This window comes from Staurois parvus, unplaced genomic scaffold, assembly GCF_062004578.1.
Source record: "Staurois parvus isolate SC_StPar_1 unplaced genomic scaffold, SC_StPar_1.0 ptg000057l, whole genome shotgun sequence".
Lineage (NCBI taxonomy): Eukaryota > Metazoa > Chordata > Amphibia > Anura > Ranidae > Staurois > Staurois parvus.
In genome coordinates, this window is record NW_028317853.1 from 1,426,425 (window position 1) to 1,445,243 (window position 18,819).

The window sequence follows — 18,819 nt, forward strand, 5'->3', positions numbered from 1 at the left end:
AGCAGGGCCCTCTAATCCCTCTTGTATTGAACTGTATTGTTACTGTACTGTCTTCCTCCATTATGTAAAGCGCTGAGCAAATTGTCGGCGCTATATAAGTCCTGTATAATAATAATAATACAATGAATCAACTAAAAAGGTAAGAATTTTTTTGAGGTCTGCTGTGTGAATGGGAACACAAACCTATAGTGCAGATTTCTCATATTTGGCTGCAAAGGTGGAAATACATTTTAAACACAATAGTTACTTAGGTCAAGGGAGCAAACACTATTGTTTTTTTAAACAAATGCAAAGGATTTGAATTTTTTCTCTTGTGTACATCCCTTGTGTGCTGTAACATGAGGGTGAGCTTACCTTTCTCACACTGTCCTCCAGAGAAGCCCCGCTGGCACACACACTCGTAGTTCTCCTTTTTAGGGATGCATAGTCCTCCATTCTGGCAGGGGTATGGTTTCTGGGTACATGGGTGGCCAAGGAATGTTGCGATTTCAATGGCATTGAGGATGTTCTCTTCTCTCAGTACTGGAAAGCCCTTGATGTTGAGCTGCAAGAACAAAAAAACATTACATTCAATATTCTGTTTTATTTTCTTTTTAACCACTCCTAAGTGTGACCATATGTAGCCCAATACCTTCAAGTATAATGATGAGTACCTTTGGCCACCAGAAGTGACTATCATAGCTGGCACTGTTCCTCCCCTTTTCTGTGTTGGACGCCTTTTCTTCCATTTATTATGCACATTGCTGCAGATCCAACAACAGGTAGATATCTCTCAACCATTATTTTGAGGGAGACATCAGCCCATGTATGGCCAGCAGTAGAGTCCTTTCACACGGGCGTTCCGTTTTTTTAATCAGTTCAGTCACGTTTTTTCAAAGAAAAAAACGGATCAGTTTACATCCGTTTTTCATTAGTTTACATCTGTTTTTCATCAGTTTTTTCATCTGTTTTACATCCGTTCCATTTTTTTTTTTTTACGGAAGAGTTTTCTTCTGTTCAAAAAAACGGATGTTATCGGGTACGGACATTACCGGATGTAAATGTTTACATCTGCTAGTCCTACTACCTTGTTTAAACTCATAGAAAATCCCAGCGCCTCTTGGATGCCCTTTTTGTTTTCAAAGTAAGCACCTCTGACAGCTTTAAATGGTTTGTCTCATCCCTGTAACTGATACATCTGCAAGAGAGCTTGTTCTTTTGAAAACCAACAGACTTAAGGCCCATTCACACCAGAAACTGCACATAACTGTACATTTGTGACTGCTTGTTTACATGCATTTGAATTGTGTTTGGCTGCGTGTGTTTCGATGCATGTTTGAATGCGTTTTGCACTGCATTTGTCATGCAGTGCATTTTTCTATGTATTTTGGGCTTGGCTTTCTTCTATTTCCTTTGAGGTCCCTATTTCTTCGTAGTTTGTAGAGAGAAGCATGTCCCATCATTGGTACTGGCAGAAGAGGGGTCCATGCGATCACTGCACTGTGTTCTGGAAGACTGCAGTAATCAACTTACTAGTGTTCTCTTTTCTGTCTATGTCCATTTCTTCATAATCTAGGTAAATTCTTGCTGTAATTTTCTCTAAGATTGAACCCTGTAAATCTCAAATTCATTGCTCCTGTCCAGGGTTAAGGGGAAATGTGTAGATTTTTAGTAAAAAAACATGGCATGTTCCTTTTCACTTGAAATCAGCCTATAAGCAAAGGAACTATTTTTTTAATAAATAGGCCCAAAGAGAAAGAATCATAAAGCAACAGGATTAAATGAACAGCTAATTAACGGCTGACTGAAGAGTCATAATCTGTAACTTCAGTAACAGCAGGGTCACTGCAATAAACAAAATACTGACTGTCAGCAGCAAGAGATTCATTTATTATATTTATCGCTGAGTGACACAGAGATAAAACGGAGGTGAGCACAGCATGTGATTTACAGAACATTCATATTCCATGTGAAGTTCAAATTCATTTTAAAGCAGTGTTAAATCCAAGGACAAACATTTAATTATTGTAGTTTAGCAATCCTGTGTGGTGGCTGCATTAGTTTTTTTTCCTTTAGTTTCACCTTGTGATTTGGGTAGTAGCACACATCTGTGTCCATAGGCATCTTAAGTTTAAAGTGGTTGTAAAGGCTCAAGTTCCCCCCCCCCCCCTCCGCTCGATCCAGCAATGTGCACTGGAGTCTCGGCTATACCGGGACTCCCTCTTCTCATTGACTAAAGCGGGAGCCATTGGCTCCCACTGCTGTCAATCACAGCCAGTGAGTCAATGAGAAGACGGAGCAGGGCCGAGCCTCGGCTGTGTGTGTTAATGGACAAAAGCAGCAGCGGGTGCCTCCACAGTAAGCTATTGCTGTGGGGGCACCTAACAAGAGGGAGGGGCCAGGAGAGCCTGCCGGGGACCAGAGAAGAGGAGGATCTGGGCTTCTCTCTGCAAAACCACTACACACAGCAGGTAAGTATAGACATGTTTGTTATTTTTTCTTTAAAAAAAGAAACCTTTAGAATCACTTTAATTGCTTTGCTCTTTGCTTTGCCTCACTGAATGAGCTAATTGTTTTCTTGTGTATGAACCAGGATAAAGCAGGGGTGTTCCTAACTTTTGACTTTCCGGGGCCACATTGGAAGAAGAGGAATTGTCTTGAGCCACACATAAAATACACTAACAATAAGGATGGCTGATGAGCAGAAAACGTCAGGCAGATCACAAGGTATCAATCACTGATATACATAATATACCTATCAAATTAAAAGAGGTCAACATAAAACTAGTGCCATGTTTGACACTGTTTTTGATAAACTAACACATCAATATCTGGTTCCATGGATGAAGTTGCAATTCTCAAAGGTGCTCATCACATATTTTGGTTCTAAATTTTCCCTTTGTGTGCTTCATCCTTGAAAACAGTTGCTCACAAACATAGGTGCTGCCGAAAAGTGATGACACGAATAAGGTGTGATTGTGAAGAGTGGGGGATTTTTCTTTGGGAGATAAAACCTTTAAAATTCCAAAAAAGAGACACTCAAATTTTTCTTTGGCCGCATGTGTTCTCTAAGCGTAAACATATTTTTACAAAAAATTTGCCCCCCAAAAATCAATATTTTTAAGTAATTTAACAATTTTGTGCTGGGCATTCAGAACTGTTGTGGGCCGCAGATAGGACAACCCTGGGCTAAAGGGTCACGACACCTTCAGCTGTTTTCATGTATCAGCCTCAGTGCATATCCCATCAGTACATGTTGGGATAGTGAAAAAAGGGCTACCTGCCAACCCGCAGAGCACCCCTTACATCCCAGGACTTATAAGGCAGGTGGAATCAAATGGGTCAGTACACACAAGAGCTCCAGGCAGAGCTTGCTTTGCACTAAAAAGGACAGCAAAATCCACGTGGCACTGGTGTTACGGCACTTCGTGCCTGTCAGTGGCTCCTCCTGTAGGAGCTATGATGACAGTTCAAGCGGTGCAGGAAATTGGAAGGAGGAACAACAGTCTTTCATTATATTTAGAAATGTATGTGATTGTAAGCAATCTTACGTTTCTTAAAATTAAAGGGTTAATTCACCTTTCCCAAAAGCTGTCTATGCAGGTAAGGGGCATCTGTAGATGAAACCAACAGCTATGAATAAAGTTGAATAATTCCCTGACTATAGGTGTAGGCCATTTACATATCTTCCAGGGCCTGAATGAAAAACTCTCAGAATTGGCATCCCCCGTCCAGCCTTGTTGCTAGGACATTTCTCCCTGCTATTACTGTTCACACCCACTAGGCAGAGGCAAGTTCTCTCAGGTGGGAATTCCTCCATCCATCTCATTTGTGTAGATGGAGGAATCTAAGATTTTGTTTTGTTCAGCCCCAACCATCTATGGCCAGCTTTAAGCTAATAAATAACCTCCTTCACTGTGATCCCACCAAAAAGTCACACTTTCTCCCTAGAAAGTTTACTAATAATAAAACCTTTTTGTGATATACCCTAAAATCATAATAATATAGATGGATGGAAATTAAAATTTTGTAACATCTATGGCCATTCCCTATCGACTTCTGTCAAATGGGACTGTTGAAAAACTTTTGTCGATCCGCGGCTTACAGCCCATTGGCTGCAGGCTCTGTTCAGCGTATTCTGACAGCGGAGGATTCCCATTGATAGAATACAGTGGCACAGCAGGAAGGATTCCTCCATCCACCTTGCATGTGTGAATAGGGGGATCCATTTATTTTGTTTGATCAGCATGCTGACTTATTGAAAAAAAAAGACCAATCTATGGGCAACCCTAGTCTGCACAGTGATTGGACTTTACTGTTCTGGTCTCGCAATCCAACCCTAACAGTGTGTTCTGGCTTCAAGCAACGCAGTATGTAGGTGGGTTCATTCTAGATGGTGACTGAAGTTATCAGACACTAGAAACCGAATCTACAAAGCTGCAAAAAAAACAGCAAGCAAGTGAAACAGGAGAGGTGACTGCAACACGTTATTGGTACCTATATGTAAATGCCCTTATAGTACTGTAGGAACAATGACCATAATCCATTTTCTGACATGTCATCTATACTGCCAAGGACCTTACCTTCTGGATTGATCCTTCAAAGTTGGTAGATATTGCAGCAGCTCGAGCGAGCTTGCTGAAGTCTGGTGCTCCTCCAACAAACAGAGACTCCTTCAGGTTCAGTGCATTGTGTGGTGTCTGGAGGAGGAAACAAATGGCGTTATACAAAGAATAAAGTGTGCAATATATGATGGCAGTTTGCTCCCATATTTACAGATGTCCCACTAACCTACAACATTTCTAGGCTAAGCTTTAATTTGTCATTCCTGCAACTCTCTCACCCTCCTAATATTCTCCTTCCTAGAAATATACCAGAATGCCTGTGTTATAGTACCTTTCATTCTTGCTGTATGAAAGGAAGCCATTAAAGCACAGTTCAATGTATTTATAATGTACACTCCATGAAAGAAATGCTTGAAGTCTCAGCCTTAAAGGCAATGCAAAAAGCAATCAGCTTTGTGATTAAGCGCATCGATAGCTCCCTCTGCTGGATTAGGTTAGATTGCAGCACTCGTAGAAATGGGCTTATGTAGTTTTCTACAAGTATGCATATGATGATTTCCTCCTACATGTCTCTGATTCTCACAGGGATGCGCAATCCCATTACCAACATTATTTATCAGTTTTACAGATCTATATGCCTCTTTTTAAAGCTCATTGTTAAAAGCAACATTAAAGGAGAGGCACAGTCAAAATAAAAAAAAAAACAAATACTTGGAAACCTATTAATACACAACACATACACTGGGGTAGATTGTGTAAGACTGGAGCACTCAGAATCTGGTGCAGCTGTGCATGGTAGCCAATCAGCTTCTAACTTCAGCTTGTTCAAGTAAGCTTTGACAATAAACCTGGAAGCTGATTGGTTTCTGTGCAGAGCTGCACTAGATTTAGTAAATACCCTGTGTGTCGGTCCACTTGCATGAACGGCCGTAGAATTACACTGAATATTACACAGCAGTTTACAGCTACTGAAAGGGGAAGAGTGAGAGGGACCACTGCAGTGTATTCAGGACAAGCTAGTAAAGCGTATTTTGAAACGGGTTTCATGTTGTTCAGGGCCAAAAATATTTTGAACCTTATTTTTTTATGTTAGTGTTTTTTTTTCTTTGCTTGTAGTTCTCCTTTACATTCTACAGAAATTACTACAAGCTGCTTTTTTTTTATACCCCAACTCCCTCCCATTGATTAAAGATCTACATTAATTAGTACTCAATGCTTGTGGGAATTATGGCGATGGATGGCTACATTATTGGAAAATTCCTGCAAAAAGACAGATCTAGTCTCAGAATGTTGAAAGCAAGTGAAGCAGAAAAATACTTTGAAGGAAAGGAGAGAAATGGACACCAAGCCAGCATCTACTCTATTCTAATTGCCCATTCACACTGCAATAAAGGTGAGCTATAGGTGCGTTTTCCATGTTTCCAAAGGCATGGTTCCCAACAAAACATTTTTGTGTCTGTTTTTTTGTGTTTTTAGCTACAGCTAAACTGCAACTGTATGTTTGCATCTTGTGGATTAGCTATGTGCAAAAAGCTGGAGATGGTCCCCCTGAGTAAATGTATACAAATACCCCAATGAGTTACAATGTAGTGCAGGAAAAACGCACACTAAGAACACATCTGGATATAAGTGTGAATGAGCCCTAAAGGTGATTGGAATGACTGGAACAATGTGTTCACATGGTATATGGGATGAAATACATGTGGTTATCTTTACCTTACGGGATTTCTGAAATCCAGACAGTATGCAACAATAGCAGAGAGAGAGAGAGAGAAACGGAGGAAAAGAGGGAGAAAACAAGTCATCAGTGATTGTAAAAAGCTTTAGCATGCAGGGTGGCAGACGTCATCCATCCACAATTCAAAGTTTCTCAGCAAGCTTTAGAACAGCGCCAATCCCTACAGATTCTAGGCAGCAATTAAAGCATCAGTCCATGTTTGTATTGTTTGTGTGAGTTAAGCAGTTGTCTTACACTACTGACGGCTTGCTCTTAATTGTATGGCATTAAGCCAAGTACTATTTGCTATTCGGATGCGTTCTCTTTCCTCTCTCTTAAGTGATTTTAAGTCAATTAAAATGCGCTTCTTTTTTATGTCTTTATTGGAGGTCTTCACTTTGTTTCCCACAGATCACTTTCACCCCAGTCAGGCGAGCGGCTGTGCTGGGTACAGACATAATGCACAATAAAATGAACAGCTCACTGTCAATGGCTGTCAATAGGATAGAGATTTGTGGCCTTACACAAAGGAAGTGATGTGGCTTTGATGAAGTGTACAGCTTTTCCCTGTGATTAGGCTAGGAGAAAACGCCATTGATTATGTCCTTCTAACTGCTTTTCTACAAAATAGCCAAATCATGGCTGAATCTAACAATTGCTTTAAATGCCTGTGTCCTAGAACCATGGAAGAGCTTGGCAGCAAATGTTTAATTACAACTACTAGGAATATTTATCTATAGTTGACACTCAACACAGATCCTTTAAGATGGCCACACAAATTACAAGCTGATTGGATGAGTTACCAGCATCTATGAAGTGTGAGGGCCTACCTGATTAAATATAAACTGCTGCTTCAGTAGACCCTCACAATACATTGTTGTTGGCAAATCTAAAGGAGATTGCCAAACTGTTAAACATGTATCCAGCTTAATATGAACTAAGGGTTAAGTGGAGGTGCTGGCAGGCAGGCAAATCGTAGCTGTCATTTCTGTAGGAAAAACAATGACTACAAATTAAATGAAAGCAGTAGTTTTAATTGTGGCCCTTATGAGTGGTCTCACACTTCCTGGTGAATTGCAATGTATTCTACATCATAAAAGTGCACAGCAGGAGACTTCATGGCACATGGGTGCAGCACACGACACACACCCAATTGCCAAGCTCCGGAGCGGTCACATGTGCTGTTCATACAATACAGTGGGGTGCTGTCAATAACTAATGCTGACGTTTTGAGGGAAGCAAAGGTAAAAGGTCATAGTCCAAGGTGTTGCCCTTTAATTCTTGACAGGTTTACATTAATCTCTTATGAGTAACATAATTGCCCCAGAGCTAGTATGATGCCCAGACATCAGAGAAAATGACTGCAGAGGCATGCGTACAGCCTTGTGACAGGTTTCCCTTACAATGCATGCAGCAAGATTGCCTTACATATTTGATCTCATTAGTATGAACACAGCATGAACGTTTTATGTCCATAAATGTGGCCTTTACATTCCCTATAGCTGCTAGGTACAGCTAACAGAGGGCACACAGACATTGATGGAGCACAAAATGAATGCAAGGCACATGATCTTTTTTTTTTTTTTTACTTTAAAGCTTCCTTAGTTATCTTGCATATGTCCCATTATGCTGAGTAGGGAATGTCTGCCACAAAGCTGTGACACGGGTGTCTGTTCTAATTTGTGCTTTTCACAAAAAATTAAAACAAATCCCATGTCACGTAACTGGCAGTTCTTTTTAAAGGTGCGCCTGTTCAGTCATTTGTCTCCCATATATCACCCCAGAATCCCGTGACACATCCAAGCTGGTCTTCAATGTGTCTTGAAACAAGTCTGTGTAGAAGCTGCTGTTACATCATGTGTAAAATTAAGGGAATATGCCAGTCAATGATGAAAATGTGCTATTAATATAGGAACAAGGGTTACAGCTTGCACGGTGCTTCTGATTTCTACAGAAACACTCATTTTGTGCACTGGGTTGACTTCTGGCTGTGCAGATCTCTATGGCTGCAGGTGGCCATGTCTACTTTAACTCTGTAGCTCTGAAGTTCCAGTAATGCCAACTATGAAAACGGATTTTACATCTAAATCCTGTCAACACTTTCACCATGTCTAATCAAGAATGTCCAGGACTGTCCATTGGAATAATACGTCCCCACATGTAGTCTCCTGGAGCAGGGTGGATCTACAGAACAGAACTGATGGCAAGAGACAGCATTCTCTCCAAGTGGCCTCTGAAAACCCTTCAGCAAGAGGTCATGGAAATATTATATAAAAACTTAATGGAATTTTTAATTCTGCCATTGTAGCAATAGGGTCAATTCACCAAGTTTATCACACAGGTTTTCACTCCTTAGAGTCCTACTGACTTCTGTCTTGTGATAACTGTGTAGAACCATTTGAGATGAAGATATAAAATGCCAATCCATAAGAAATAGGGGCTTTTAATAATTAGATAACAGTCATTGAATTGGTATGTTTACACATGTAACTATTTAACATAAATGTTTTTGAATTAAAGGGTCAACCTAAAAGTGATTTTAACTACAGTTGGACATAGATAAACCAAGTGAGTAAATGATTTCCCATATGTCTTGGATATTCCATAGCAATGTTTTTCTGCCCTGTTTGAACTCAGTTTCTGTCCACCTGGGACATATGGGTGCTTACGCCTCTTTTTGCATTTACCACAATAGAAAATAAAGGACACATACAACAGGGAGAGTTGGAACCCCATGTAATGGGGAAGGGGAGTATTAGGATTTAGGATCTCAAATGCAGAGATTTTACCATCTGAGCCCCTGAGGAATCTGATTCTGGTTTTACACACTAGTGGTGCAGTCATGTGTTTTGCATTAAGGCACGTTAATTCTGAATGGCCCACACACATAGAAATGCACATGCCTCTTTAATTACCAACACAGCCCATTACAACACGTCATGTACTTTGTGATGCCTTGCAGTGTGGGTGCTATGCATTAATATTGGCACTGCACTTGGAAAGAATGCACAGACACTCAGTACCGTGATGCAATAGGCCGATTGGGTCCTAAGAGATTGGTGATTTGACTTTTCAGCATTTACCAAAAATGAAAAAAATCTGTATTAGGAGAAATGGCCCTTTGAACAATTTTTTAAGACAATTATAAAGTAAATTAACAAAAGCAGTTAAATAATTAATCCTTTTGAATTATTTAATATCTCCCAGATAGCACAATTTTACTCATTACCCAGAGTTGCTCTCTGAAGCTCCATTTGTTTTTGTAATTTCACCATAGAACAGTTTGAAAAGAAAAAAAAGGCAAAGAATAAAGCAAACATGGAACACGTACACGTTACTGCAAGAAATGAGCTTAAAGAATTGACTTTACCATTGAGAGCAAAATAAATATTTTGATTTATTCATCCCTTTAAAATGAGGCACATAAAAGGGTGAAAGAAAATGTCCTAGTGAATAAGCAGAGGTCATTATATAAAAAGAAAGGAGTTCTGAAAACACTGCAAACACTTCTGTTTTCCCAGTACTGTAGGGCATCCAGCAACACAAAATATTATTCTGATTTCTTTTATCTTTTTTTCATTGTTACGAGATTGAATGTCCCTCCATGCCACTATTCCAACATAAGTCAAGAATTGCCAAGTCATCCCTTTAATTACCGAAACATGAGTTTGGTGGCTAATTAGGGTTTTGTATACACAGGGCCCTTTACACAAGACAGAGAACTGGGCTTGGCGGTCACTACGTAGAGCACAACACAACTGGAGGAACAATGAGGAGCATGTCTCCCGAAGGTCCTGGAGACATCGGAGGATACTAAAGAAAGCAGAGTGTAACTTATTTCTCTCCATTAGTATTCATCATATGCATCATACCTGTGCTTCAGAAGACTTGCTCCTCAATTTAGCACATGTAAATTACATATTTAATTCAGTTGTATGTATCCATCATTTTTTCCAAAGCATAGTGTAGAGAACATGGACCAAAAAAAAAAAACTGATATTGCTCAAATGCCTTAATCTGTTATCCCAGCCGACTGGCCACAATGTTTGCAGGTGTTGATGGGTTGAATACTGGCTTGTCAGACATATTGAGGACTACAACAAAATGACGTCCGTCTGCACATTGCCTCAGCATATACTGAGCTCCTTTTAGTAAAAAATTGCTTCAGCCTTTTCTCCTACCCATGGGAACCCCCCCCCCCCAACATGTTTACCTCAATAGGGGCAAATATAGCTGGAATACCTCAAGTTATAAAGCATCGTAAATCATAAAGAACAAGTGTCCAGAAGGGTCCGGTATCCCTAATAGATCATTTGTATTACAGCGTCACCTATCCTGGGGAAACTGAAAATAAAACCCAAATTATTTTCTATCATCAAGTCAGCATAACTATTTATATGTATGCATTTTATTGTAGTCCTCAATGTGTCTGCCTAAAGAAAACATGGAGCCATCCATGTCAGCAACTGCCCACCACAGAGCTTATATGGTCACACTATATGTCCAGTGTTGGAGAAAGCATGTTAACTCTTCTGTGGTTTTAGATTGTGGAAGAAACCTATGCCAATATGTGGAGGACATACAAACTCCATGCAGGTAGTGTCTTGGGTAGATTTTAACCCAGGACTTGAGCACTGCTTTGCAAAAATGCAAACCACTTGGTCACTCTGTAATATATTCCATCTGCTGTACTGTAGTCCATTTAGCAGTCTCAAAGTACAGTCTATCATGAAGCACACCAGATCTGCATGTAAAGGAAGTGTCATAGGACCTGGGTTAAGGGAACCCTTTGAATATCAAAGACCTTTGCTCCTGACCTTGTTAAAATGTTAGTAACCTGGTGCCTTTAGAGGCATTGATGGCAAAAATTATGCAAAACATACATATTTACAAATCTGTATCTTTGTTCTGGGTTAATGATTGGGGAAGTACTAAAGCTAGAAAACTAGCATTCTTTGGAGGAGGTCAGCAATGGTGGCCCCTGTATTTCTTTCAGTAACTATTTCCTTTAATTTAAGTCACACATTGGCATCCCTGAATTCACCTCATGTTATGAAGGAGTCTAAAGCAACTGCCAACTACCATTAAAACTCACTCAGGCTCTATCTTATCTAATTTTCTTATGGAATCATTGTTTTCTATAAGCAGCACAGAAAGTCTTCCGGGTCATACCCTCACACGGAGCTCAGTGAAAGAACCCTAAAAATCAGGAAGTCACACATATAATATACAGAGAAGCATTCATATAACAAGGTGTTTCATTGTTCATAGACTTACCGGTGACTCTCCTGTAACCTGTTCCTTGTTATTAATACGCATCTGACCCTTTCGTCCATTACGCTCCAAAGTGACACTAACCCATGTGTTAAGGGGAATCTTTTCCTTGCTCCTGGTATAGACAAGCACCCAGTTAGGATACAATATGGTACATAAGCAAAGCTACTTTTACTATAAGGAGTTGGAAGCTGGATTTAAAAAAAATGTTTGGGAAACTTTAAACTTTCAGAAAGGAAAACAGTTTTAAGAATGACATGAATGGATCCGAGTTGCATTAACGTTTTTCTGATTCTCAGTCTATGGAAAGGGCAGGGGCAGACATCTTGTTTGTGTACTTGAGGAAGGCATTTGTATTGTATGTTTGCACAGTAGCCTTTGCTCATTAATAAAGAAAACCTTTGCTGAGATACATGGACTGGGGCAGAAGTTGTACAAAAGGACATAAATATTTAGATGTGCCCCAAGCAACATGATGTATAAATGCAGCCCTGATTATACAACTGAAACATCAGTTGGCCGATTCTTTAAGAAAATCTACAAATGCTTTTAACTAAAATATTGCAAGCAATTTTCTAGAACTTATTCCGGTTTTCTCTGCAAACTCCAGAATCTGTCCCTTTCACTTTAGCCCTCAAACTGTCCATTATTTCTTAGCCACCCAAGTCTAGCCTGTCAAAATTAAAATATATACGTGCTGTCTGGATATTAAACTATACTTATGACCACACTTCTTTTGAAACTACTGCAGGAGAAAAGAAAATAAAAAAACTTGTTACTATTATCCCTCCCACGTCAGTCAGACTTCTTGTGGTGACTAAACTGGTGCATTCAAGAATTGTTTGTTAGATGAACATAATTCAAGATTATTAGGTGCAGTAATCTGTTCAGATCTGGTGCTCCAGTTATTACATATTCTTATGATGTTTTGTGCTAATGAGTATTTGATTATAATAATTTTAGTGCTTGAATGTGGCAGTTGTTTTGGCTGGTCCTTTATTCCCTTTCCTAATCACCAAAGGCAGTTGTTAGGTACTGTTCTGAGCAGTAACACCCTAACTACAATTGTAATTTTGGTATTTTTGAAAAATCTGTAAACTTGAGCAATTTTGGTAGGTTTGATGGAGAGACACTGATAAAACAGCTTTGTACAATAGTATCCATGACATACCTGATAACAGCTGCCCCTTTCCCTAGATCATATCTGTATTCCAGATGTCCATCATGCAGGGCAAGAGACACAAAGTCTCCTTTGCCATCAGTTTTCTGCCCATTGTAGAAGAGAAGTCCATTGAGGCTGCTGGTAAGGAACACCACCTCCATAGTCAGCTTATCACTGAGGAATGACATAGAAGACACAGTTACAAGGTTATATACGAAGTATAGCAAGAAGAATAGTCATCGGCTTCCTCCCAATTGGGAGTTCCTGGGCCCACAGCAATGGCTCCTTAACAGGACCACACTAAACTGAGATCTGCACATTGCCCATTTTCAATACATTCCATACTGCTTTTTTGAATAAGCCCAGAAGAGCTCCCTATAATTCAGCCGTATTGCAATCATAATATTGGATGGAACTTAAAAAAGGGAAAGGTAGAGAGGGATAGAATCTGTGGAAATTACATAGGCCTTTTATGGCTGTGTGTTTCTCTGTAGGGAATTTCATCTCATTTATTTGTGGTCAGTAAGACAGGAAGTGAGCAGAATCTCTCCAATGGGAACACAGGAAAAAATTAACTGATTTTTTTAAAACCTACAAATACTGTAGCTGCTGACTTTTAATATAAGGACATTTACCTGTCACAGGGGTTCAGTGATGTCCTCACCTGAGCCAATCCTTCAATCGACTTTGGGTGATTGCGCCGGCATCTTCAGTAAGGGAAACTGGAAGTGAAGCCTTGCGGCTTCATAACTGGTTTCCTACTGCGCATTCTGTGAATGGGCTACAGTCTTCTAGGACCTGTGAGTTGGTTAGGAGGGGGTGCCGAAATTCCAGGCGATCTGTCCCAGACGTGAGAGCGGGTACCTGTCAAAACTAGGTACCCACTCCCCCCCAAAAAAGTGCCAAATGTGGCAGTGGAAGGGGGGAGGAAGCAGACAACCAGAATTTCCACTTTTGGGTAGAGTTCCTTTTTAAGTAGAGTGAAGAAGGCTGCAAGCTATGTCTGAATTTCACAGCAGTGTATGCTATTACTTAGGAAGTATTCCTCACTTCCTGTGGTCACCAGGATAAAAAAAAAATAAAAAATGTCCGTAATGGGAACTCAACATCCTGACACAGGTCCACTTATTTACTCTAAACCAGTAGTCTCCAAACTGCAGCCCGGGGCCAGATGCGGCCCTTTGTTTTTTTTTATCCGTCCCTTGGGGCACCATCCCTACCACTGATACAAGGCACTATTCCTCCCACTGACACCAACACTGGGGCATAATTTCTGTCACTGATACAAACAATGGGGCATTATTCCTACCACTGACACCAATAGCAGGGTGCTATTCTTACCATGGCCATCAATGATAGGGCACGATTCCTTCCTCTGATACTAACAATGGGGCAATATTCCCCCCACTAAAACCAATGATGGGACATAGTTTACGCTCATTGACGCCAGGGCATTATCTACCCACACTGGGCACAGTCTGGCCCCCTCAAATTCTGAAGGACAGAATTTGTTTAGAAAGTTTGGAGACCCCTGCTCTAAACAAAAAACTGGACTGTTACCAAAACTATTCCTGATACATGGAAATTGCCATGGCTGATTTCTGTATTTTCTTAACTGTCATTCTGACCATCCTGTTTCAATACTAAAATAGCTTACCTGGAACAAAATAAAGCATTGCAGATTTTCTCATACTTCCTGTTTTCACAAACTTACTCTAGGTCAGTCATTAAGGAAAATATAGAGACAGCCAGCAATAACCAGCAGTTTCACTAAAACCGTCAGTAGTGTTTTTCTCATGACAACGTTAATCTTCCCTTGTGTGGTCTTTCAGTACCATATGTATGTACCTCGAGTAAATACCTCCCATCTTTCAGACTAAACTCCCAAGACTCCCTGGATTTCCAATCCTCGACACAATCAAGGTGTGATCCATAAAGGATTTTTTAGATAGTATATGTATTAATATACTATCTAAAAATAGTATATTAATACATATGAAACTGTCTAAACTCAATAAAAGTTAAATATGAGGTTTCATAGATTTTCGACATCTGTGTTATTGGATTTATAAAACGCCTATATTTGTACTTTTTTATTATTGAATGCTGCCCCAAGATCCACTTACATTTTTACATACTGTATATTGCAGTGTTCAATATAAGTCTAAATACATTAGAATTTCCACTCAGATCACTTACGTTATGTCTGTGGCAAATGTCTGAAGACCTTTCAGTTCCAGATAAGAGTAGCCGTTAAAACGGGGCAAGAAAGGCAGATTAAAATCTGGGTCAATGACTGTGAAGAGAAAAAGAGAAATCAAAACTATTGCTTTTCACAACTGCCAATCAGCCTCTGAGAAAACCCGCTGTGTGCCATATGATGAGACTTCATGTATCTTTGAAGAGCTGTAAACACGACGGTTGGCTGCATTCCAAGCATCACAAGACGCTTGTGTACAATGTCTTATGCGTACAGTGTTTATGGTGTCAAGAGGTATGCTGTGTCACACCTGACAGCCACCTTAATGCAGGCTGATTATGTTCCCATTCATGCTATACTCATACATTTTCTCATATGAAAGAAAAATAAAAGGCAGAGGAAATGAGAAAAAAAATATTTTTTGGAGGGGGAGGTTCTGTCTATGAAAGCTGAAGGAGAGGAAAAATTTTGTCCACAGCAAATAATCAAAACTCAAAGTGAGCTGCAAAATGAAAGCTAGTATATTGATTGCTATTAGAGCTCAGACTCTGTACAATTATTACTTTTATACATTACATTAGATCCGCTGTAAATAACTCCTTAATGTCATTATATAAATATTATCTAATTAGGCTCCAGAGCCATTTCCACACTTTACAAAAGGGGATATTAATTCAGAAATAACCTCTCATGATACATGTTGTTGTTTGTTTTTCTGGACAAACAAGACTTGCTTTTGGTGGTATTATAATATATTATATTTTTTTAATTGTTTATTTTCTATTAAAGTGTCTCATTAATCATGCCACTTATGAGCAAATGCTGCTTTAAAATTTTGCTTATGTGTTTTTATTGCTTATACTACACAAAAGAAAGAAACTAAATGAATGAAAACACAGAAGACGTGTTCTTCAGCTGTATGAAGAAATTGGTGAAAAAAAAAAAGAACCCAAATGAGGGTAAAGAAAGAAAGGAGTAAAGTTAAGGATAATTGGGGATAACAAGAGGTTAATCAATAGTTAAGGATGAAAGACATAAAACATGACCACAATAAAAAGAACTGCAGCTTCCTACAGTGTATTTATTTTTGTTGACATATTACCCAGCACTGACACTGTATCAATCTGTAGAAGCAATCATCCCTGAAACAGCTGCTCTGCTATACAGATTGGGACCTCAGATAGACAGCAGGCCCTGATAATTCTACCTTAGATGTGTGCTCAGAGGGGAAGGACCCTAGGACATGTGAGGTACATCTTAGGTCCTTAACTTCGTAAATGTATCTAATTAAACTTAAAAAATGATTAAAGGTAATAGATCCACCTTAACTTACCCTTTTCACAAAACTCCCCCTCTCTGCCCATTGGACATTCACACTTGGCTCCACCCTCGGGTAGCACCAAACATGTTGCAGAAACATGACAAGGGTTGGGGTCACAAGGGTTGCGTTCATCGGCGCAGGTAGGTCCTGAAAGTATAGGAAGCCAGAGGAAAGGAAAAAGAGACGTCAGCTTATGTAAAACGCGAAGCAACAAGCATTTCGTTGGGGACAGTGTGGTGTTTATTAATGTTTTACCTTTTTCCTTTAGATTTATGGCCTTTGTATTTGTACTTGTTTTGTAGCCCTGATGACGGGGGAGTGCGTTTGACCTCTGAAATGCACTGGCTTTTTTTCTGCTATGAATCAATTTCATCATTAAATTAACCTGGGGCTCTAGGACATTTGTTTGCCACTTTCATTGGATTGTATGTTTGCAATAAAAACCTGGCAGAGGGTTTAACCACTTGCCTACGGGGCACTTATACCCCCTTCCTGCCCAGACCAATTTTCAGCTTTCAGCGCTGTCGCACTTTGAATGACAATTGCGCGGCCATGCAACACTGCACCCATATGAAAATGTTATTTTTTTCACACAAATAGAGCTTTCTTTTGGTGGTATTTACTCACTGCTGGGTGTTTTATTTTTTGCGCTATAAACTAAAAAAAGAGCAAAAAATTTGCTAAATTTTATAAGAGAAAGAAAAACTTTTTTTTACAAACAGGTTATTTTTCTCCTTCACTAATGTGCGTTGATGAGGCTTCGCTGATAGGCAGCACTGAATGGTGGCACTGCTGGGCACTGACTGGAGGCACTGCTGGGTGGCACTTATAGATGGCACTGCTGGGCTGCACTGATGGGTACAGGTGGGTGGCACTGATGTGCACTTGTGGGCGGTATTGCTGGACACTTGTGGGCAGCCCTGGTGGGTGGTACTGCTGGGCACCGATCATCAGTGCCCTGATGATTGGAGCTGATCCCCCCTCTGACAACTGCCGGTTCTCGGTAGTACTTTCCTCACGTTGTGACAGCGTGAGGAAAGTGCAGCCGATAACCGGCAATTGCATTTCCCGCTGTGATTGGCCTTTTACCATACCACGTGCTCATTTGTGTCTGTAGGACACAGCGATCACAGAGATCGCCAGGTGCATGCCCCTGTGGGCGCGCAGGAGAGCATGTTCTGGGAGGACGTCATATGACGCCCTCCCAGAAGTGGCCGGCCACAGTGAAGCCGTCATTCGGCTATCTGCGGTCGGCAAGTGGTTAATTCCCTCCACATGCTTTATCCCAAGCTTTGGCTTAAGCTGGCCATTATTGTATGGGTTCTTGTCAAAGAATCAGGAACTATTTGAAAGAGTGTATAATAGTACACACACAGGCTGTTAGCCATAATACATTAAAGGACAACGACACTCTCCTTTGCCCCAGTGACAGAACACTCACCTGTGTAGCCATTGAGGCACTGGCAATGGAACATTTCGGCCTCCTTCACTTGACACACAGCGCCATTGTGACAAGGATTGGGTTGACACGGGTTGTTCCCACACTCTCCCACACCACTGCCATATAAGACATCTTCTCCTTCTTCCTGCAAGTTGTACACTTGATTGTTCACATCTAGCAGACGAATACAACCCTTCAGGCCCATAACTACGGAGGTTCGTTCTGTCACCCTAATTATAGAAAAACATTTTTTTTTAGTTAGTAACTTACAACCTACTGAAGGGCAACTGGGTTTGAAAACATCCATTAGAACTATCTGAAAGCAGTTATCTCTAACTTGCAATAGAATTATAATGAAGTGCTAACTGACTGCAATTAGCAAATAGATCATAAATCTTTCATAAGCTTCAAAGATAAGATCAAGTGTTACTGCACTGGACAGCAGACAAAGGGTTATGGTATATGCTGTCAATTTCATCCAGATTCCAAAAGAGCCAAGAAAATTGCACTGCAATATTGGAAATTCAAATCTGTTCCCCCAAATAGACATGCAGCAGGGTGCATCATCTCATTCCCTGTGTGCCAACTTTTCTGCAGGCTGTAAGTCTGTATTATTCATATCCTGAAACAGTAATAACCTCATAGCCTCCAGATATTTTTCTTGCAGGCAGCATCCAGGTGATAGAGCACAGTGTAAGCTGGAGATTTCATGACCCATGTTATATACAGCAACAGGCATGACTTCCACGATCACAAATGTCAAACCAGCAACCTTGACACTTATAGCAATTGCAACTTCATTTGTCCTAAGGACATTTTACTGCCTAAGGTTTTAAAATCAAGACAGGCTGGGGCTCATTATTGTTCACCACAAACCTTACGCATATCATCATACACCATTTGCATGACTCCCAGGATTTAATTGCACAGGCTTAATAATTAAATTTGAAGGGGAGTGTCATCCTGCATGCGGTCTACCTGACTAAAAGAACAAAATATAGTAGGCTTGTATTTTTTTTTTCTGTCAGAAGCAACTGATTGAATAAATCTGAATGCCAAATCAAAGGCGAAATGCACAGCTGATATCTATCTATATCTATATATATCTATCTATATCTACCTATATCTATCTCTCTATCTATCTATCTATCTATCTATAG

General features: G+C 40.1%; 1 protein-coding gene across 10 annotated transcripts in view; it reads right to left on the reverse strand.

Moving 5' to 3' along the window:
• The window catches only part of AGRN (agrin), a 653,845-nt gene that overhangs the window by 37,503 nt on the left and 597,523 nt on the right, over positions 1–18,819 (reverse strand). For all 10 annotated transcript variants that reach the window (XM_089668391.1, XM_089668395.1, XM_089668399.1 and 7 more), the window contains 7 exons: positions 17,660–17,889; positions 16,231–16,365; positions 14,897–14,993; positions 12,707–12,871; positions 11,539–11,650; positions 4,563–4,679; positions 355–544 (listed from right to left, as the gene is read on the reverse strand). In XM_089668391.1, the coding sequence (XP_089524517.1) occupies positions 355–544; positions 4,563–4,679; positions 11,539–11,650; positions 12,707–12,871; positions 14,897–14,993; positions 16,231–16,365; positions 17,660–17,889 (1,046 nt within the window). The remainder of the gene's footprint in view (positions 1–354; positions 545–4,562; positions 4,680–11,538; positions 11,651–12,706; positions 12,872–14,896; positions 14,994–16,230; positions 16,366–17,659; positions 17,890–18,819) is intronic.